The sequence below is a fragment of the Taudactylus pleione genome, unplaced genomic scaffold (assembly GCF_031769625.1).
Source record: "Taudactylus pleione unplaced genomic scaffold, aTauple2 ptg000845l, whole genome shotgun sequence".
Taxonomy (NCBI): Eukaryota; Metazoa; Chordata; class Amphibia; order Anura; family Myobatrachidae; genus Taudactylus; species Taudactylus pleione.
In genome coordinates, this window is record NW_028285247.1 from 6,594,308 (window position 1) to 6,616,546 (window position 22,239).

The 22,239-nt window shown below is 48.5% G+C and overlaps 1 protein-coding gene across 4 annotated transcripts in view; it reads right to left on the reverse strand.

The window, feature by feature from the left end:
* The window catches only part of ZBTB40 (zinc finger and BTB domain containing 40), a 115,258-nt gene that overhangs the window by 87,288 nt on the left and 5,731 nt on the right, over positions 1-22,239 (reverse strand). For all 4 annotated transcript variants that reach the window (XM_088458644.1, XM_088458646.1, XM_088458645.1 and 1 more), the window contains exons 2-3: positions 20,491-21,541; positions 7,564-7,697 (exon numbers count right to left, since the gene is read on the reverse strand). In XM_088458644.1, coding sequence (XP_088314770.1) covers positions 7,564-7,697; positions 20,491-21,490 — 1,134 coding nt within the window. In that variant the 5' untranslated portion in view covers positions 21,491-21,541. The remainder of the gene's footprint in view (positions 1-7,563; positions 7,698-20,490; positions 21,542-22,239) is intronic.

Here is a 22,239-nt window from a genome sequence, read left to right on the forward strand (position 1 = left end):
GGTAGCATTGTCCGACTGGACCTGCACCGGGTGACCCTGGAGAAACCGCTGTGCCTGCAGGAGAGCATTGAAGACCGCACGGAGTTCCAAGATATTTATTGGAAGCTCCGCTTCTGTCGGTGTCCACCTGCCCTGGAACAAGTGTGGACCCGAAACTGCTCCCCAGCCCCGAAGACTGGCGTCCGTTGTCAACAGGACCCAATTTGGAACCCAGAACGGACGTCCCTTGTTGAGGTGGGTCGTCTTTAACCACCACGCAAGGGACAGGCGAACCTCCGGGGTGAGCACAATCGTCTGGAACTTCAGAGACTGAGGCAGCCCGTTCCACTTGGACAGGATCAGGTGCTGCAGAGGTCTGGAGTGAAACTGGGCGTATTCCACCATGTCGAACACCGACACCATGGAGCCCAGTAACCTCATCGCCGAGTGTAAGGACACCCGGCGGCTGTGCAGACAACTGCGCACCCTTGACTGTAAAGCAGAGATCTTGTCCTCCGTCACGAAGATCCTTTGCTGTCCCGAGTCCAATAAGGCTCCAAGATGCAGAATCCTCCGAGACGGGATTAGAGTGGACTTCTGCCAGTTGATTAGCCAGCCGTGCCGTTGCAGCAGTGCAATGGTCAGGTCCAAGTGGTGTAACAGGAGCTCTGGAGATCCTGCCACCAATAACAGGTCGTCCAAGTACGGCAACATGCGGACTCCTTGCAGCCGCAGAGAAGCCGCCATGACCGCCATAGCGTCCTGTATGTCCAATGACACCATGTAGTCCCCAGGTTCCAGCGCCAGAATGATGGACCGTAGGGTCTCCATCCGAAACTTCGGGACCCGCAAAGACTTGTTGAGTGCTTTGAGGTTGAGAATCGGACGATATGACCCATTGGGTTTCTGTACCAAAAATAGATTTGAATAGAAACCCTGGCCCCTCTGGGAGAATGGAACAGGCACTATAACTCCAGCCTGGAGCATAGTGTGCAATACCTTCCGCAGCTCCGTAGCCTTGTTCCGGTCTGATGGTAGACCCGTGGTGAAGAATCGAGCCGGGGGTCTGTGCCGGAAGGAGAGGGCGTACCCGTGAGAGACCACCTCCAGAACCCAAGTGTCTGTCGTAGTGAACGACCAACACCGGGAGAACTGCAGCAGGCGGCCTCCCACCCTGGGATCCCCCAAGGGGAGACCCGGACCGTCAGGCCGCAGGCTTGTCATCTGGCTTGGGGGCCGGACGTCTGGTACTCCATGCCTGTTTCCGGGGCTTGACCGATTTCTTAGGGCCAGCCTGTCGAGGAAACGACTGTGGTTTGGGCCTGCCCTGGGCCCTAGATGACCGAAAGGACGATGGTCCAGAACCAGAAGGAGCAGCGGCCGACGGGAGACAAGCAGATTTGGCTGCCGCCAGCGTGGCCACAATCTTATCCAGATCCGGACCGAAGAGAACTTCTCCGGTAAACGGCAACGCTTCCAGACCTTTCTTGGATCTGCGTCCGCCTTCCAGGATCGCAGCCACAAGGTGCGACGAGCAGCTACCGCTGCTGAAGAAATTCTAGACACCAGAGTACTAATGTCTAGAGCCGCCTCGTTGATGTAGGTGGCCGAATCACGGAGATTGCCAATCAACTCCGCCTGTTCGGCCGGACAGTCGGATTCAAAAGAAGCCTCTAATGAATCCGCCCAGCGCTCCATCGCTCTGGCAACCCAGCAAATGGCCATAGCCGGCCGTGCTGCCCCCCCTGCAAGGGAATAAGCGGACTTCAGGCAGATTTCTACCTTGCGGTCCGTAGCATCCTTAAGGGAGGACATGGATGGCATCGGCAATGTGGCACTACGGACAAGATGGGTCACGTGAGAATCCACCTGTGGAGGGGATTCACACTTAGCAAAATAATTATCCGCGAACGGATAAGCCACCGCCAGGCGTCTCTGCGGCTGGTATCTTTTGCCAGGTTGTTTCCACGCCTCCTCTAAATGGTCCACCAACTGACCCGAAAGAGGAAAGACTGTGGCATCGCCCTTCACATCTTTGAAAAAGGCATACTTAGATTTAGCCGCTGGGGGAACTTCGTCCTCAATCACCAAGGCTGTGCGGACTGCCCGAATAAGTCCAGGAATATATACTTTGGACTTAGCATCAGCGTCCTTAGTATGGAAAGGTTCCTGATCGTAAGGATCCAGAATCTCCCCATCATCAGACGTCCCTTCGTCATCCTCATAAGGAGCGGACAGAGACGCCACCGGCCTTTTATGAGGCCGCATCACAGACTCCCCTTGCAACACATCCGACAAGTGCTGTACAGAACTCGTCAGGGAGTTAACCCACGCTGGCTCCTGAGAACCCGGGAGCGGGGAAATAGGGAGACTGTGGGGTACCACCAATTGTCGTGGGAACCCCTGCATGGGTGACGACACCACAGACTGCTGGGACAAACCCATCGGAGTAAACGCGGGCTGCGGAGCTAACTGGCCCACTAAAGCTGTTAACGCCTGAGCGAAACAAGCCCAGGGCGGCTCCTGTACCGGTGCTGTAACTGTAATAGGCCGCGCCATGGACAAACACTGCCGGCAAAGGCCCTCCGCGCTACCCTGCCCCTCCGCTAACGGTACTTTGCACGTGGTACACTGTAGCCGGAGGGGAAAATCACTTTCAGACATGATGGCACCACGTATGTGACCTCTCTCACCAATTAAGTATTAAATAGGCGAGAGACCACCCTGCAGCACCGCACCGCAAGGGCTTTAGCAGAAAGAACAGGGACAGTAATAAAGCTGACAGTTTAGAGAAGAAAAGTTACAGGCAGCGCTAGCACAGTCACATACAATGCAGAGAAATAACAATTCCTGCACTAACAGCGCTGATCACTCAACTACACAGACACAGGGCCTGGTAGGATACAGCGCTGCATACACAGACCTGAGCCACAGCGGAGGAGAGGTATGCGGGGGGACCCAGACCACGATGCTTCCTTCCAGACTTCCAGCAGCGTTCACCATGCGTTGCAGAGAAGATGGCCGCCGAGGAGCAGAGAGAAGCTGGCCTGGGGGAGGAGCGCTGACACAGGACCAGTCAGCACAGTGCAGAGAGGGCTGTGTGCAGCGGGGGAGGCGCCGGCTGTGAGACAGGGAAGGCGCGCTCCCCTGGCATGCATTTAACCCCTGGGACGTCGCAGCGCTACCGCTCTGCTGCGGTCCGCTGTCCCAGGGGGTAGTGGAAGCGCAGGTTGGTCGCCTGGCTCCACGCTGCAGCCAGTCCCCAGGGAGCCCCCTGCCTGGGGACTTAGGACCATGTGATCAGCGGGGACCCACCGCGGGACCCCGCTGCTTACCTCTGTCCCCCTTGAATCCGGCCATGGTCCGGAGCATCTGGGGTCACCGCTAGCTGTGACCCCAGACGCCCACCAGCATCCCCGGATCAGTACCGGCGTTCTGGTACCGGCGGGGTGTAGGGAAGACAGCATGGACGTCAGGACTGACTGTCCATGCTGTTCATCCAGATGTGCAGCCACAGCTGCATGAAGAAAAAGCTTCAGGGGCTCTTCTAGCCCCCACTCCAACAGGTGCACCCGACTCCGGCCGGGCACCAAACTAAACTGAGGTGCCTTGGCCCGGGGGCGGGGTATAGGAGGGGGACCTAGTGCATCCTGGGAGGCTGAAAGCTTAACTCTTTGGTGCCCTGCGACTGACGTCACACCTATACCCCCAAGGTATCCTGTGGATACCCTATGGACCCTGAAGTAGAAATTCTTGTTAATCTCTCTATAAACAAGTCTGATGTTGTTTCTTAAAACACTGAAGTAATAATACATCCCACCTATAAAATATTACACATATTAGAAGTCACCTTGATCTCCTGTTGCCTCATATGGTTGTTGAGCTCCGCTCCAACTTAATATCTTTCAGAAAGGAGAAATATATAGTGCCAATAGTGCATCATTATACATGGCATTAAACCAATCCAAATAGCACGCACCCGAGGCGCTAATTGGGGATGGGTCATACAACTCACTACAAACTGTATTACAAGTTCTTGTTATAGGTCACTTTCAATACAGGTGAGCATAATTCCACTCACATATGTAGTATTTCTTCTATATGTATATTGGATACTGTTGGCACCCGTTCTTCTCCTTGAAGTACCACTGTCAGGTATAGCATGGTGTAGAGTATAATTGAACCATAAGTGCAGTTCACTCAAATCCGATGTGTACAGGCACGCATTCTCAGTGCCAGCAATGAAGTGGCTCTAGAACTGGTTGCATACTATTGCGCCACCGAATCCATAGGTAGAACCACACAATGCCTAAAACATATCTTTACTGCTGGGGTAGCCAATCTGTGGTACGTGGGCCATATGCAACCCCCCCCCTTGCTGAAATACAGCCCCCTGTCCGAGATTCCTTTAGACAACTCATCTGTCTGGAGGTGAAATATGCCTGGTGTGTGCTACGTGGCCAGGTAACGTCAATGCCGGGCTGGCCATCTCTCTCAGCCACAGACTGGGCCTGATTCAGAGCCGGACGCTATTTAAGAGCACTCGCTCTGAATCAGGGCGGCATTTTTTTTTTCTTTTTTTGAGCCGGCCTCCTGGCCGCTCGCTAAGCTGTGGGTAACCACCCACAGCTTTTGCGAGCGGCCAGGGGATGGTCGCGATCATCGGGCTTGCGATGAGACCCTTGTGGTAGGGTCTCGTGCATCGCAAGCCCCAGTGAGCTTCCTGCTCTAACAGAGCCGGAAGCTCACTACTGAGGCCGCCCCCAAACGCCCCCCTCCATTTGGCCAGCCACCCCCCCTGCCCGCCTCCAAAACAGGGCGAGCTGTCAATCAAAATCGACAGCCGCCCCACTTTGGTACGAGGCCTGTAGCGACGGAGCGCCTGTCGCTGGCCGGGTCTCGCACATGCGCTCGCGAGTAGGTCTGAATCAGGCCCTCTGTTTTAACTACTTAACTGGCTAATAATTTTCCAAAAAATGCCAGGTAATCAGAGAGGGCGGGTGGGGGCGAGCACTGACAGACCCCAGCCTCTGCTTCTCTCTGCAGGCATGGGGTGTACACAGAGGGAAGTGGCTCCACTTACTCGCCTTTTCCCTGCAAGGAGCACCGCCGGGTGTACAGAGGGGGAAGCTGCTCCACTTACTAGCTATTCTCTGAATCAACATACGTTGGGGAGATGCACTAAGCCTTGGAGAGTGATTAAGTGGAGAATGATAAAGTACCAACCAAGCAGCTCCTGTAAGTCTACAGCAGTGATTCCCAACCTCGGTCCTCAAGGCACACTAACAGTCCCGGTTTTAGTGGTATCCACAATTGTGCATAGATGGTTAAATCAATACAACTAAGGTACTAATTAAGTCACTTGTGCTCAAGTATGACTATCCCTAAAACCTGGACTGTTAGTGTGCCTTGAGGACAGTGGTTGGGAACCCCTGGTCTACAGGCTGTGTTTGAAAATATGACAGTTATGGAGCGTACACAAGGTCAGATTTGTCAGATTTGTCAGATGAACGACTGAACGACTAAACGATTTGAACGATTTGACCAAAGTTTTGAACGATTTGAACGATTGAACGATTTTTGACTGCATTAAAATGAATGGAATCGTCCAAGTCTGACTGCAAACCCATCAGATGTCAGATATCGTTATCTGACAAACGGGAACGCGCATCGTTGATCGTCCATCGTTCAGGCATGTCAGATATGAACGATTTTCCTTCAGATATGAACGACTGAACGATTTTTAAATCGTTATCGTCCATATCTGAAGAAAAAATCTGATCGTGTGTATGCACCATTAGGAGCTAATTGGTTGGTACCATCACTCTCCACTTTATCACTCTACAAGGCTTTGTGCATCTGCCCCATGTACAATACATCATCACTTACACCTTTCCTTCACATGTACAAAACCCAGCAATGATCAGAGGTTCCCCTGACAGGACACTAAAACAATACATATTCTTGAAAGGCTGTCAACCCTCAGAGAAGTCCCCACTGCAATTATTACGTAGTACCAGCACACACTAACGATTTACATTTGGGAACAACTGGTGTCATCAATCCAGTAATCCCATTGTTACTTTAGTTCAGTGCAAATCCCCTAAATTGCCCAGTGTTATCAGGTGCCCAAGGCTTTCTCTATCTGGAGCACGGAAATATCCTGCTACTTGTTATTGTACAGACATAGCCCCAGCTCACTGGAACAGTCTCATACTATTCTATTAGAAGAAGCAGGTCCCTGCTATGGATTGTACAGAGTATAAAAGCTGTTTTGGGCTGCTGATACAAACAAAAAATAGTGGTGTTTTGCAGGATAATTTGGGCATTGTGCCCATGCAACCTGAATGTTCTGTAAAGTGCCCCCATACGTTTCATAACTCTCTGAGGTGCTATGGCTTAGAGTGTAACAAGTAGGGCTGGGGCTAAGCAGATAACACTGGAGCCAGAGGCGATTAGTCTTGTTCCAGCAGCAGTGTAATGATACACAGTACAGTGCTGGTGTAACAGGAACCTCCCCTACACCTGACAGAATAGTGTCTGTAGACAGGTACAGTATTTAGCATTTTACTTAGTTGAACAAGTTCCTAACTGCTAAACAATAGTACATGCTTGATTTGGTTTTTTTTGTTAACTGTCCTAGCCTTTATCAAACAGGCCCAGGATATAAGACACTATGTGAAAAAGAAAAAAAAAAGAAAAAATTATAAAGCCAGAGCTGGGGGTGGATTTACTAAAGCTTCTCAAACATACAAGCAGTGGTGGCAATAGCAGCAAATTACATTCTAGCTAAAATTTCTCTACTGTATTCTAGAACATGATAGACAATCTGATTGGATGCTATGGGCAACACCATTTGTCTGTTTTTGAAACTTTAGTTAACCTGCCACCTAGACTTCCTGAGCAAATTATGACAACCACCATTTCAGAATAGGCAGGTTACTTGGGAGATGCCATGCTTGGCTAATATTGTAACCCACTGGTGGTTCATCCGTCTTCTGCAACTTGTGAGTTAGGAAAGCCTGGTCCTTTCCTGCCTTTAGGTAGTAGGGCAGTGCATGTAGAGTGCAGCTGCTACTAAGCAGATCTCGATCACGGATGGGCAGACTTTCTAAAGTGGTCAGCGTGCATAGTGGGATGTCCAGCTAAAGATGGTGTGGTAACTCAAGGGGTAAGTGAATATCTTACAGATGGCATAAGGATGATGTGGGAACATGCATCAATGAAAAGACACAATACCATTCCCAGTGACTTCAAACGGGAAGAGGTTTTACGTCTAATTTCGAATGTAGGAGAATACATTGCCCTATGACAGAAATCATTATTTCAATATCTGCATTACATTATGTCTGGGAGTCACTATTGATTTTACCATTTCCTGCACCAGTGAATTTCTAACATGATACCCAGCTTTGCTGCTTACACAAACACAGAGCCAATACAATAAGTCAGTAATATGGCCATGTAAAAGACCCTTTCCTAATTCTGTACGTTCATGTTCAGTGAACACTGACGGAATGAGCTACAGACACAAACGTAAGTAGCAGGGACACTGTACAGGGGACCCTTTGTATAAGGACTCACCTGTTTCTCAGCCTCACTGATTTCCTCACACTTTTTTAGGTTCTCTAAGACACTTTGTGGGTCTGAAAGAGCCTCACTGAAGACACTTTCATAACGGACGAGAAAATCCAACTCACCAGATGTTTTTTCAATTTCTAAATATTAAAAACAGAATACATTAATAAATAAGAAAAACAAGCACATACAAAATGTAAGCAATTTCCACTAATCTGTGGGTACTGTAGAAAAATACAAAATGTTACAGTTAAGCCATTTAATTTTTTCCTGAACTTTAGTTTAGTAAAGTGTGGGCATGGAGCGGTTCCCGCAGCCCCCTTCACATACTTCACTCTATGCCAAGCCATGCTTGAACCTGACATAACTTGGACCATCGAAAAAGGATTTTCATTGTCTAGATATGCCTTCACTACAATAATCCAGTATCAAAAGGGCAATTTGCTGGGTGGTATACCGAGCTAGCTGTCAGATAAACCATTTCTATAATGCCACCAAACTTGCGACTTTCTATGTGGATATAACTGGTACAGTGACTTACTACACCATGTGTTCTTAACCTTATTGCTAAACTTAAATTGATCTGTTGCTGGTTACGGATTCTGTGAAAGAGAAGCTACAGTACCATCATCCTCTATACTGATTGTTTATTACAGGTGTTTTAATGCAGGAGTGTAATGCCTTACTATATGCCTATTTGTTTTTCTACCCGATTCATAAATCAAATTGACTGAGGTACTAAATCAAGTCACCTGTACTCAAACATGGATATCCTTAAAACCTGGACTGTAATGGCGGCGTTTCGGAAACTTGCCTTAAATGAGTGAGGGAACATCAGTACACTTTATATTACATTTCACTGCTGTGTTGTTGAATTTATTTTTTTCTTTATCATACATGGTGGACACAGGCTTTACATTGGGATATAGGTTGTGAGCTGTAGCTGGGCCCTAAACAGTTAACTTTCCTTTCCCAGCAGCATGGTCTCCCTCTCCCCTAAACCCTAACCCCAGCCTAAAGGTCCACTTTTTCGTTTAGTGCACAAGGAGTGGGCACAGTTTTTCAGGGCTGCTTTTAAGCAGTCTAATTTTACTTTCTTTATTTTCTTATTTCTTTTAATTGAGCAGGCAGTTAGCCAGCGTCTCATGAGATTTCCTCACTGCAGCTCCAATGATCCCTAGCGCCAGTGGCCGGAGCACTGGCGACTGGGTCAGTGAACCTGGCCGGCTCCAGCACACAGAGGGAGAGCCAAAGCTGGCAGTGGGTCTCCGCACCACCAATAGACAACCAGGGTAAATTTGGCAATGGGGCTCTATTTTTCAGTGGTGGCCATGTCCCTGGGCGTTAAGCTGGGGGGGGGGGGGGGGGGGATAGCCTTCTCTATTGGCTCCTCCCCTCATGCGGAAAAAGACACCAGGGCTTCCGCCTCCCTGTATACCTCACTCCAGGTGGTCAGATTTTACTTTAGCTCCTTTCTCCCGTCGGGGCTTGGTTGTTGAGCAAATGATTGTTGTTTGCTGCCTTTATGCATTGAATGTTTTCTGTGTGCATGCCTAAAAGTATATGGGAGTACTTGGTCTGTTCTCTACACTTTATATATACTTAGTTTGTCGCTTCCTTCATATATCTGTAGGGACTACAGTTATTTAATTGACAAATGTTCTTGTGAAAACCAGTTTGTTGTTTATTGGCATTCATATTGACATTACTATATTGCATAGCACCACTTATTAATTTATTTGAGTGCTCTAACAGTACTCTACCCCTTACTAAACACCACTGTGTTTTTATTCAACTTTTGGGTGTGGGGTGCTCCTGGGTTGTACAACTGTACTATCTTCCTCAGGCTCCCAACCACGATCATCTCTGTGTTCGGCGTTTCAATGCTGTGCAGCATTTAATGTTACAGAACTGCAGTGCAGTTCCTTTGGCCACAGCTTAAAATCAGGAACCGGCATAGGCTCCCCCACTCACAGGTAATGGCGCAGTTCCTAAATCAACTTGCAACCCCCAGGCCTCCCCCTCCTTCTAGTCTCACTACAGGTGTTGGCCATGTCATCAGTGTTCTACCTGCTCAAGGAGATTCACAACACGCAGCTGCAGAACTTCCATGGATCCAATCGCTCTCGAAGTCGGTGCAAGGCTTGGCGCAGATGTCTGCATCTCTCCAACAGATGCTGTACAAGGAACGCCCATCCAAGCGCAGGTCGACCAGGTGTGATAATTCTACACCCCTGTCTTGTTATGACTCAAGAGGTTTCATTAGGTAAGAGCAGTTAAATCTGCACTTTCAATCAAGGACTCTGACTAGACTTCAAATTCTAAGGTCCCAGTATTTAAAAGTCATAAGAAGTTGCCTGCTGAATTCCCCTCTACTGCTCAACTTGAAGACTTCCTAGAGGAGGCATGGACTCATCCTAAAGCTGCATACACACGTAAAGATTTTCTGTCCAACCATTCAACTAGTTGATTGGTTGGAATGAAAATCTGGTAAGGTATGAAAGCAAATGACAATCAGCAATTTGCTCCCAAATGCCGGAAAATGGTCAAAAACTGTTTGAACAAATTGTTTAGATCAAACATTTAACAAACTTGTCTGTCGACCATTTTCATCTGTTTTCTGGCATTTAGGAGTAAATTGCTGATCATCAGTTACTCCCATACGTTACAAGATTTTCATTCCAAAGGACAAGCCTCTGTCCTTGCTGGCCAAAGTTCACTCCTTCTTGGGTCGCCGTCATATGTCGATCCACTCTTGCATGCAGGTCCTGGGCTTTCTAGTCTCGACCTTCGAGATGGTAGAGCATGCAGTACCACTCCTGTCCTCTACACATGGAGATTCTGGCCCGGTGGAACAGATTCCCTCTGCATATCAATTCTCATGTAATCATTCTTCCTCGGGAGGTCCATAACTACTCCTTGTGGTGGCTGCATGGTCCCACCTGGACAAGGGCCTCCATTTTGGATCCAAGAATAGGTCCTGCTCAACACAGATGCAAGTCTTTGGGGGTGGGTGGCGGGTCATTTCAGGGATGATTGACGTCTCTGGAAAGCAAACTAACTATTAATATTCTGGAGCTCAAAGCAATTTACAGAGCTCTTTGCCTAGCACAACCCCTTCTCCAGCATCGGTCAGTCAAGGTTCAGTCTGATAATGAAACAACAGTCCACTACAAACCATCCCGGAGCCATTGAAAGAGGTGTGTTGCATTCTTCAGTGGGCAGAGTGTCACCTTCTGGCTCTGTAAGCAGTCTACATCCCCGGAGCCCAAAACTGGGAGACTGACTAAGCAGCCAGGACATTTATTCGGGAGAGTGGGCCCTGCACTCAGACACCTTTCAGCTACTAGTTCTCTCCTGGGGCCTGACAGACATCGACATGATGGCATCTCGAAACAACCACAAGCTGTAGTAATACTGATCGCGCACCAGGAATCTGGGAGCTCTTCTGGTGGACACCCTAGTGGGTTCAGTGGACCTTCCCACTAATGTACATCTTTCCTCCAATTTCAATGATTAGGCGAATTCTCTGTAAATTAAAATTGGAAGGCAGCAAAAATATGAGATATGGTAAGAACTTACCCTTGTTATCTCTATTTCTACGAAGTCCATAGGGTTCCACAGGATACCTTGGGGTATAGGTGTGACGTCAGTCGCCGGGCACCATAGAGTTAAGCTTTTCAGCCTCCCAGGATGCACTAGGGTCCCCCTCCTATACCCCGCCCCCGAGCCAAGGCACCTCAGTTAGTTATCAAGTCATAAGCCGGAGGAGGAGAAGGAAGAGAGAGAAAAAAGATTTGGACACATACAAGAATCACATTCTCACCAGAGGGAGATGGAAAACCGGTGACCAGAGCAAAGCCCATCTGCAGCACAGGTGCGACAGGGCGGGAGTCCTGTGGAACCCTATGGACTTCGTAGAAATAGAGATAACAAGGGTAAGTTCTTACCATATCTCATATTTTCTACTTCAGGGTCCATAGGGTATCCACAGGATACCTTGGGGATGTCCCAAAGCAGTATCCTTTAAGGGTGGGGACGCTCCTGTGCAGAAAGGAGAAACCGCCGCCCGAAGGAAGCATGCTGAGAGGCGAAGGTGTCAAACCTGTAATACCTCACGAAGGTATGGACAGAAGACCACGTAGCAGCCTTGCAGATCTGGACTGCAGAGGCACCACGTCGAGCTGCCCACGAAGGACCCACAGACCTAGTGGAATGAGCCTTCAGAGAAGGAGGAACCGGTAGGCCTTCATGAAGATAAGCTTCAGAAATAGCCATACGGATCCGGGCTGCCAAAGTTTGCTTTGAAGCAGGCCAACCCTTTTTACGGAAGCCATAGAGGACAAACAAGGCGTCCGACTTCCTAAACGAAGAAGTGCGGTCAACATAAGTCCTTAAGGCCCGCACAACATCCAAAGAGGCCTCACCCACGGAAAGACCCGGTGAGTTAAAGGCCGGAACAACAATTTCCTCGTTAACATGAAACTGGGAAACAACTTTGGGAAGAAACTCGGGCCGAGTGCGGAGCACTGCCCTGTTCCCATGAAAAACCAAGAAAGGGGGTTTACAAGAAAGAGCCCCTAAATCAGAAACACGTCTGGCCGAAGCAATAGCCAGAAGGAAAACAGTCTTAGCTCTTAGCCATTTAAGATCCACTGAGCCCAGTGGTTCAAACGGCGGTCCATGGAGAGCCCTCAAGACCACAGCCAAATCCCAAGGCGCCACAGGTGGAACAAAGGGCGGCTGAATGCGGAGAACACCTTGCATAAAGGTGCGCACATCCGGGATTTTAGCGATCCTACGGTGAAACCAGACAGATAGGGCCGAAACCTGTACCTTCAAAGAAGCAAGGCGAAGCCCATGATCTAGTCCCGCTTGCAGGAAGGCGAGAATCCAAGACAGACGAAACTCCCGCGGTGCATAACCTCTCGGTCAACACCACTGGAAGAACTTATGCCACACTCGCAACATGGTACGCACCACAGAGCTGGAAAACCCCCGGGACCTCAGCATGGCCGTCTCAACAGCCACGCCGTCAAAGACAGCAGAGTCAGGTCCGGGTGAAGACAAGGACCCTGAGACAGAAGGTCCGGTCGTAGCGGCAACCGCAGAGGACTGTCCACGGACAGACCCTGAAGGTCTGAGAACCAGTGCCATCTGGGCCACGCGGGAGCTATCAACAGGAGCATCCCTCCTTCCTGTTTGAATTTCCGGATTACCCGTGGAAGAAGGGAGACCGGAGGGAACAGGTATGCGAACCGGAACGTCCACCGGACGGACAGAGCATCCACCAGAGACGCCCCTTCGTCTCTTGTGCGAGACCCGTACACCGGCAACTTGTTGTTGTGCCGGGACGCCATGAGGTCGATCTCTGGAAGACCCCACCTGTCCACCAGCAGTTGAAAAACGTCCGGGTGCAGGGACCATTCCCCCGGATGAACGTCCTGGCGACTTAGAAAGTCCGCCTCCCAATTTAGCACTCCCGGGATGAAGACCGCCGATATGGCTGGAAGATTGCGCTCCGCCCATACCAGGATCCGAGAGACCTCTACGAGAGCCGCCCGACTGCGAGTTCCTCCTTGCCTGTTTATGTAGGCCATGGTGGTAGCGTTGTCCGACTGGACCTGCACCGGGTGACCCTGGAGAAACCGATGTGCCTGCTGGAGAGCATTGAAGACCGCACGGAGTTCCAAGATATTTATTGGAAGCTCCGCTTCTGTCGGCGTCCACCTGCCCTGGAACAAGTGTGGACCCGAAACTGCTCCCCAGCCCCGAAGACTGGCGTCCGTTGTCAACAGGACCCAATTTGGAACCCAGAACGGACGTCCCTTGTTGAGGGGAGTCGTCTGTAACCACCAAGCAAGGGACAGACGAACCTCCGGGGTGATCACAATCGTCTGGGACTTCAGAGACTGAGGCAGCCCGTTCCACTTGGACAGGATCAGGTGCTGCAGAGGTCTGGAGTGAAACTGGGCGAATTCCACCATGTCGAACACCGACACCATGGAGCCCAGTAACCTCATCGCCGAGTGTAGGGACACCCGGCAGCTGTGCAGACAACTGTGCACCCTTGACTGTAAAGCAGAGATCTTGTCCTCCGTCACGAAGCTCCTTTGCTGTCCCGAGTCCAATAAGGCTCCAAGATGCAGAATCCTCCGAGACGGGATTAGAGTGGACTTCTGCCAGTTGATTAGCCAGCCGTGCCGTTGCAGCAGTGCAATGGTCAGGTCCAAGTGGCGTAACAGGAGCTCTGGAGATCCTGCCACCAATAACAGTTCGTCCAAGTACGGCAACATGCGGACTCCCTGCAGCCGCAGAGAAGCCGCCATGACCGCCATCACCTTGGTGAAAACACGTGGTGCTGTCGCCAGGCCAAAAGGTAACGCCCGAAACTGGAAGTGGTCGCTGCGGATTGCAAACCTGAGGAACTGTTGATGGCGCAAAAGAATAGGGACATGCAGGTAAGCGTCCTGTATGTCCAATGACACCATGTAGTCCCCAGGTTCCAGCGCCAAAATGATGGACCGTAGGGTCTCCATCCGAAACTTCGGAACCCGCAAAGACTTGTTTAGTGCTTTGAGGTTGAGAATCGGACGATACGACCCATTGGGTTTCTGTACCAAAAAAAGATTTGAATAGAAACCCTGGCCCCTCTGGGAGAATGGAACAGGCACTATAACTCCAGCCTGGAGCATAGTGTGCAATACCTTCCGCAGCTCCGTAGCCTTGTTCCGGTCTGATGGTAGACCCGTGGTGAAGAATCGCGCCGGGGGTCTGTGCCGGAAGGAGAGGGCGTACCCGTGGGAGACCACCTCCAGAACCCAAGTGTCTGTCGTAGTGGCCGACCAACACTGGGCGAACTGCAGCAGGCGGCCTCCCACCCTGGGATCCCCCAAAGGGAGGCCCGGACAGTCAGGCCGCAGGCTTGTCATCTGGCTTGGGGGCCGGACGTCTGGTACTCCATGCCTGCTTCCGGGGCTTGGCCGATTTCTTAGGGCCAGCCTGTCGAGGAAACGACTGTGGTTTGGGCCTGCCCTGGGCCCTAGATGACCGAAAGGACGATGGTCCAGAACCAGAAGGAGCAGCGGCCGACGGGAGACAAGCCGATTTGGCTGCCGCCAGCGTGGCCACAATCTTATCCAGATCTGGACCGAAGAGAACTTCTCCGGTAAACGGCAACGCCTCCAGACCCTTTTTGGAATCTGCGTCCGCCTTCCAGGATCGCAGCCACAAGGTGCGACGAGCAGCCACCGCTGCTGAAGAAATTCTAGACACCAGAGTACTAATGTCTAGGGCCGCCTCGTTGATATAAGTGGCCAAATCACGGAGATTATCAATCAACTCCGCCTGTTCGGCCGGACAGTCGGAATCAAAAGAAGCCTCTAATGAATCCGCCCAGCGCTCCATCGCTCTGGCAACCCAGCAAATGGCCATAGCCGGCCGTGCTGCCCCCCCGCAAGGGAATAAGCGGACTTCAGGCAGATCTCCACCTTGCGGTCCGTAGCATCCTTAAGGGAGGACATGGATGGCATCGGCAATGTGGCACTACGGACAAGACGGGTCACGTGAGAATCCACCTGTGGAGGGGATTCCCACTTAGCAAAATAATTATCCGCGAACGGATAAGCCACCGCCAGGCGTCTCTGCGGCTGGTATCTTTTGCCAGGCTGTTTCCACGCCTCCTCTAAATGGTCCACTAACTGACCCGAAAGAGGAAAGACTGTGGCATCGCCCTTCACATCTTTGAAAAAGGCATACTTAGATTTAGCCGCTGGGGGAACTTCGTCCTCAATCACCAAGGCTGTGCGGACCGCCCGAATAAGTCCAGGAATATATACCTTGGACTTAGCATCAGCGTCCTTACTGTGGAGAGATTCCTGATCGTAAGGATCCAGAATCTCCCCATCATCAGACGTCCCCTCGTCATCCTCATAAGGAGCCGACAGAGACGCCACCGGCCGTTTATGCGGCCGCATCACAGACTCCCCTTGCAACACATCCGACAAGTGCTGTACAGAACTCGTCAGGGAGTTAACCCACGCTGGCTCCTGAGAAACCGGGAGCGGGGAAATAGGGAGACTGTGGGGTACCACCAATTGTCGTGGGAAACCCTGCATGGGTGACGACACCACTGACTGCTGGGACAAACCCATCGGTGTAAACGCGGGCTGCGGAGCTAACTGGCCCACTAAGGCTGTAAGCGCCTGAGCGAAACAAGCCCAGGGCGGCTCCTGTACCGGTGCTGTAACCGTAAACGGCCGCGCCATGGACAAACACTGTGACCCCAGATGCTCATCAGCATCCCAGGATCGGTACCGGCGTTCTGGTACCGGCGGGGGTGTAGGGAAGACAGCATGGACGTCAGGACTGACTGTCCATGCTGTACATCCAGATGTGCAGCCACAGCTGCATAGAAGAAAGCTTCAGGGGCTCTTCTAGCCCCCACTCCGACAGGTGCACCCGACTCCGGCCGGGCACCAAACTAAACTGATTTGCCTTGGCTCGGGGGCGGGGTATAGGAGGGGGACCCTAGTGCATCCTGGGAGGCTGAAAAGCTTAACTCTATGGTGCCCGGCGACTGACGTCACACCTATACCCTGAAGTAGAAAATGATCCTCATGGCTCCAGATTGGCCATGCAGGGTTTGTTATGCAGTTCTTCTGGGTCTCTCAGTCAACGCTCCGCTGAGTCTTCCACTCAGGCCAGATCTGCTGTCTCAGGGCCCTTGCCTCCTTCCAGACCAGGGCTGTCTCACTTTGACAGATTGGCTCTTAAGGTATGCGTCCTGAAGGTGCCTACACACATAGCGTTGTGCTCACAATCCCACGATGTGTACGATTTCCCCTTGAACTCTCCCCGGCAGTCGTGGGCACGATTTGGTCTGAAAGCTGCTAATTTGACACACGATCTATCGTGCATCCTAAACTATCCAGTGCATCGTGATTTGAGATTGTCAGATCTTCCCTACAGCACAGCAGATCTGAAGATGCGATGTTCGACCTGCGAGGACGCGCATCGTGATCGTGAGTGGGGATATTTTACACGTTCCGATACGTTGGAATCGGGTAAAATATTGCCATGTGTGTAGGCACCTTGAGCGATAAGGGTTTTCTCCCACACTGTAATTCGTACCATGCGTCAGGCCAGGAAGCCTTCCTCGGTCAGGACTTACCACAGGGTTTGTAGAACATACTATGATTTGTGTTCGGCTCGAGGTTTCAACCCCATATCCTTCAGTCTGTCACGAGTCTTGTCTTTCTTGCAGGCAGGTCTGAATTTGGGCATCGGTCTTTAAAAGGTATAGGTTTCAGCCCTTTCTGTCCTCTTCCAGAGACAGACTGCCCTGTTGCCGGACTTACCTACAGGGTGTCCTCCATGTGCAACCTCTTTGTTCCTCCAGTGGCTTCGTGGAACTTCTCTTCGGTTCTTCTAGCTCTGCAGTCATCTCCTTTTGAGCCTTTGGACACAGCAGACATTTGTTGGCTTACATGAAAACGGTCTTCCTCATCGCCACCGCATTGGCCCATAGGGTCTCTGATTTGAGCGCATTGTCTTGTCGCTCCCCTTTTCTTATTTTTCATTCAGCCCAGGCTGTCCTTGGGATACGGATGGCCTACCTCCGTAAGGTAGTTTCCAGGTTTCACATCAACCAGGAGATTGTGGTCCCTTCGTTAGCTTGCCTCCCTGGATGTAGTGAGGGCCCTCCGGATTTATGTAGACCGGACAAGAGATTTTCTTAAGATGGACTCATTCTTTGTCCTGTACGACTTTCACAAGCGGGGCTAGCCAACTACCAAGCAGACTTTGGCCAGATGGTTCTGTTTGACTATCTCCCTTGCTTATGTTACGGCGGACCTACTTGTCCTTGCCTCGGTACGTGCTCATTCTACCCAGTCAGTGATCACTTTTTGGGCAGCTAGACATGGCGCCTCTGCAAAGCAGCTTTGTAAACTAGCCACGTGGTCTTCTGCCCATACGTTCCTCAGGTTCTATTCTCCTTTGACACCTTTGCCTCCTCAGATGCGGACTTTGGGCGAAGGTTTCCCAAAGCACCTCAGGAGCGTCAACTCCGTTAGGGGGGGACAGCTTTGGAATATCCCAGTGTAAAGCCTGTGTACCCCATGATTGATAAAGGAGATTTATGTTTGTACCCGTCATATCCTTTCCTTGAAGTCCATGGGGGACACAGGGCATCTGCCCTGACACACCTAGCTTATGGCGTTTTTTTTGCACCGTTATCTGTTTCACTGTGTGTATTTGAACAGAGTGTGTGCCGGGTCCGCCTCCTTTTTCTTCCTCCATGTCTTGGGTTTGTTAACTTAACTGGACCTATAGGCTACGGACAGGTTCTAGGGGAGAGGGAGCCTGGGCTGCTGGGAAAAGAAAGTTGCCTAGCTCCAGCTCACCACCTATACCCTAGTGTAAGGCCTGTGTCTCCCATGAACTCCAAGAAAAGGATTTAAAGTACATACATTTCCTTATTACACTGGCTGATAAAGACTTTCCCTTATAAAGAATACCAGGCAAGTGTAAAAGGTGTATTAAAAGTGTAGGCCAATGCTTGACTTCCATCATCTAAGCTGTTTTGTGTGAATAATGCACTCTGGAACCACTCAACCAGTCTCCGCCACAGAAGCACCACTTCCACTGTTTTAATGTTATGTGATTTGGTAGAGCAAGATATATAATCTACATGTATTTCCAACTCAAAAAAAAAACCCTCAGTAATAGCGCATCCATTGTTATTTGATCACCAGCAAAAGACAGGTTTTTAGAATTATTTTTTTTATTAAAAAAAATTTAATAAACCTTGACTAAAGCTAATTTATGAAGGTGTCTTCCTGCACTGCATGTTCTTTAAATGTTCTATATGTGCACCTGTTTTTATGGGAAAGCGCATGAATTGGCAGGCCAAGATGGTGGCGTTTGCAGGGTCACAACTTCTGCTCAAGTTGGGAGGAGCAGGTTGAAATGTGGGGTATTCCTTGCAGCCTGTGGGCTAGTGCAAGTACACTTAGCTATGCATCCACATAAAATAAATAAATAAATATTATATATATATATATATATATATATATATATATATATATATATATATATAAATATATATACACACACATATATACACACACACACACACATTTTATATATATATATATATATATATATATATATATTACACACATATATATTACACACATATACACTATACTGTGCAAAAGTTTTTAGGCAGGTGTGGGAGCAAATGCTGCAAAGTAAGAATGCTTTCAAATATAGAAGTGTTAATGGTTTATTTTTATCAATTAACAAAATGCAAAGTGAATGAACAGAAGAAACCTCTAAATCAAATCAATAATTGGTGTGACCATCCTTTGCCTTCAAAACAGCATCAATTCTTCTAGGTACACTTGCACAAAATCAGGAATTTTGTAGGATTATAGTCAGGTGCATGATTAAACAATCATACCAAACAGGTGATAATTTTCTAAATGTAGGTTGAAACAGTCTTTAACTGAAACAGCTGTAGAAGGGGCTTAAAACTGGATGAAGAACAGCCAAATGCTGCTACAAAAGGTGTGGTTTATGGAAGACCGTTTCAGGTCACAGGCCACCATGGCAAGACTTAGCACAGCAACAAGACACAATGTAGTTTTACTGCATCAGCAAGGTAAAGATATCAAAGCAGACTCTGGTTGCAATATGTGCTGTTCAAGCTCTTTTGAAGAAGCACAAAGAAACGGGCAACATTGAGGACCATAGACACAGTGAAAGCCAAGGAAACTGCATCTAATGAAAGACACATCATGCTTACTTCCCTTTGAAATTGTAAGATGTCCAGCAGTGCAATCAGCTCAGAACTGTCAGATACCAGTGGGACCCAGGTACACCAATCTACTGTTCGGAGAAGTCTGGCCAGAAGTGGTCTTCATGGAAGAATTGCGTCCGAAAACCATACCTTCAACATGGACACAAGGCCAAGCGATGCAACTGTGCACAAAAACATTGTAACTGGGGTGCAGAAAAGTGACAGCAGGTGTTCTGTCTGGACAGATGAGTCAAACTTTTAAATATTTGGCTGTAGCAGAAGATAGTTTGTTCACAGAAGAGCGGTACAATAATGAGTGTCTGCAGGCAACAGTGAAGCATGGTGGAGGTTCCTTGCAAGTTTGGGGCTGCATTTCAGCAAATGGAGTTGGGGGATTTGGTCAGGATTAATTAACTTATCCATCATACAATTCCATCAGGGAAGCGTGATTAGCTCCAAATTTATTCTGCAGTAGGACAATGACCACAAACATAACACCAATGTCATTAAGAACTATCTTCAGCGTAATGAAGAACAGAGTCCTGGAAGTGATGATATGGCCCCCACAGAGCCCTGATCACAACATCATCGAGTCTGTCTGGGATTACATGGAGAGAGAAAGATTTGAGCAAGTCTACATCCACAGAAGATCTATGGTTAGTTCTCCAAGATGTTTGGAGCAACCTCCCTGCCGAGGTCCTTCAGAAACTGTGTGCAAATGTACCTAGAAGAATTGATGCTGTTTTGAAGGCAAAGGGTGGTCACAACAAATATTGATTTGATTTAGATTTCTGTGCATTCACTTTGCATTTTGTTAATTGATAAAAATAAACTAATAACACTTCTATTTTTGGAAAGCATTCTTACTTTGCAGCATTTTCTACACATCTGCCTAAAACTTTTGCACAGTAGTGTGTGTGTGTATATATGTATATTTATTTTATTTTTTTATTATAAAGAAAACAAAAAACAAAGAAGAGCAAAAAACAAATGCAGAGACGTCGTCAGTCATATTACTAAATAACATTGTCATTTGGTGTGACGTGCAGATTAACTGGTAGAGCTGTGATTTCAAAGTGATCAGATTGTGAAACAAGAAAATCTTACAAAAAAATCCATAAAATTACCTGGCTCGTCAAGTCTTCTTTTCTTGGCAGCAGGCTCTACATTCTCTTCTGCTTCAGGCAGTTCACAATCTTGTGCAAAGGAGCAAGGTAAAGGTTCAGCGCACATATTCACTGTGACAGAGTCAGTATCTGCCCCTTTTTCTTCATCCCCTTGTTCGGTTGTCTGCTGGGGACTACTCTCTTGTACTGTGGAAACACATGGTGTGGTTTCTTCTTCTGGAGGGGTTGGCACTGTATCGGAGTCCTCCAGGACTGAAGCTGCGTTTAGCTGGTCAGGGCATATTGGTTTCTCTGTATTTGAAGGTCCAATTAAAGCATCCTCTTTTCCATCAATGCCATCGCTATTTTGTAAAGTAGGAATTTGCTCTGTTGAAGTGTCTGAGAGAGTTGAGTTTGTAGACTTCAGATTCCCATTAGTGTCCAACATCTTTGTAAGGAAACTGGGATTTGTACTTATGCTGGTCTCTCTCTCCTCAGAGGCAGACACCACAGATGACTCCCCAGTAGCCATGGGAGACAACATCTTTTCAATAGCAAAGGTTTCACTCACAACATTACTCCTGGGAACTGCAGGCTTGATATTGGTTTTAAGTAAAGTTAAAGGCTTAATGGGAACATCTTTCGCCTTCTGACTCTGGGCAGAGTGATTCATGAGTTCAGTCAGGAGATTTTTACAGCTCACAGCCACATCGAACATCTGAAGGCTGTCAGCCACAGAGATAATTTTTGTTAGATTGTGTTTCCCAGGTGGTAACTTTCCAGAGTACATCATTTCCAGAAGTAGAGAGAATTCTTCTGGGGTAACAACAGAGGCATCAATCGAGATTGTTTCAGTTGTTTCAAGCAAGGATTTAAAGAGCAAACTTGCAGCAGAGAGGACGAGCTTGTGAGCTCGGAAATGAAAGGTACCAACAAATATTGTGCAGTCACAGAACTGCTGCTCTTTACACAACGTGTATACCTGCTGTAAGAGCTGCCTGCTATAATTTGGAAGCTCCATCACTTATAATGCAATTCTTTATTGATGTTTTAAAAATTCAAGCCTGGGAACCTGCAAAGAAAATGACAAAATAATTATTATTATTTTCTGCTGCAAATGTAATGAGCGATTTTAAAATGTAAAATGAGCACCTAATTAAAGTCTAATTATAGACCAAGAGCCATGAGGAAACAAAAGAAAACACACACACATATATATATATATATATACACACACACACACACACACACACTATGTATTCCTGAAGAAAAGATAAAATTTCTTGAAACGCTGAATGAAGATATACCCAGTCCCAGTGGAGTTATTATATGGATCTGTATGAGGTAGGAGTGCCGTTCTGGGAACATGTGCATTTGTTATTTACTATGACTGGCACCCTATGAAGCTGCAGTCAGTGTGGAGTGACAGCCTTTGAAGAGATATATATATATAGATATAGATATACACACACACACACACACACACACACACACACACACACACACACGACAGGCTTAATCCACGGCACTCAACCATCTGGGGTGCCCTTAGTATGTGACCACACCATCTACATAATAAATATCATACAAACTCTGCACTCACTTGAATTTCAAACTGCAACTCTTTTAAATACAGGGAATGTTGGTTCCAAAATATTGTAATAATTTGTTAAGCTGGCCACCACTTCACAGTCATTCCCATCTGGCCAATCCCTACACTGATTCTCAGATAAATGATCTTGGTCTGCCACCTTTGGCTCAAGCTTGCAT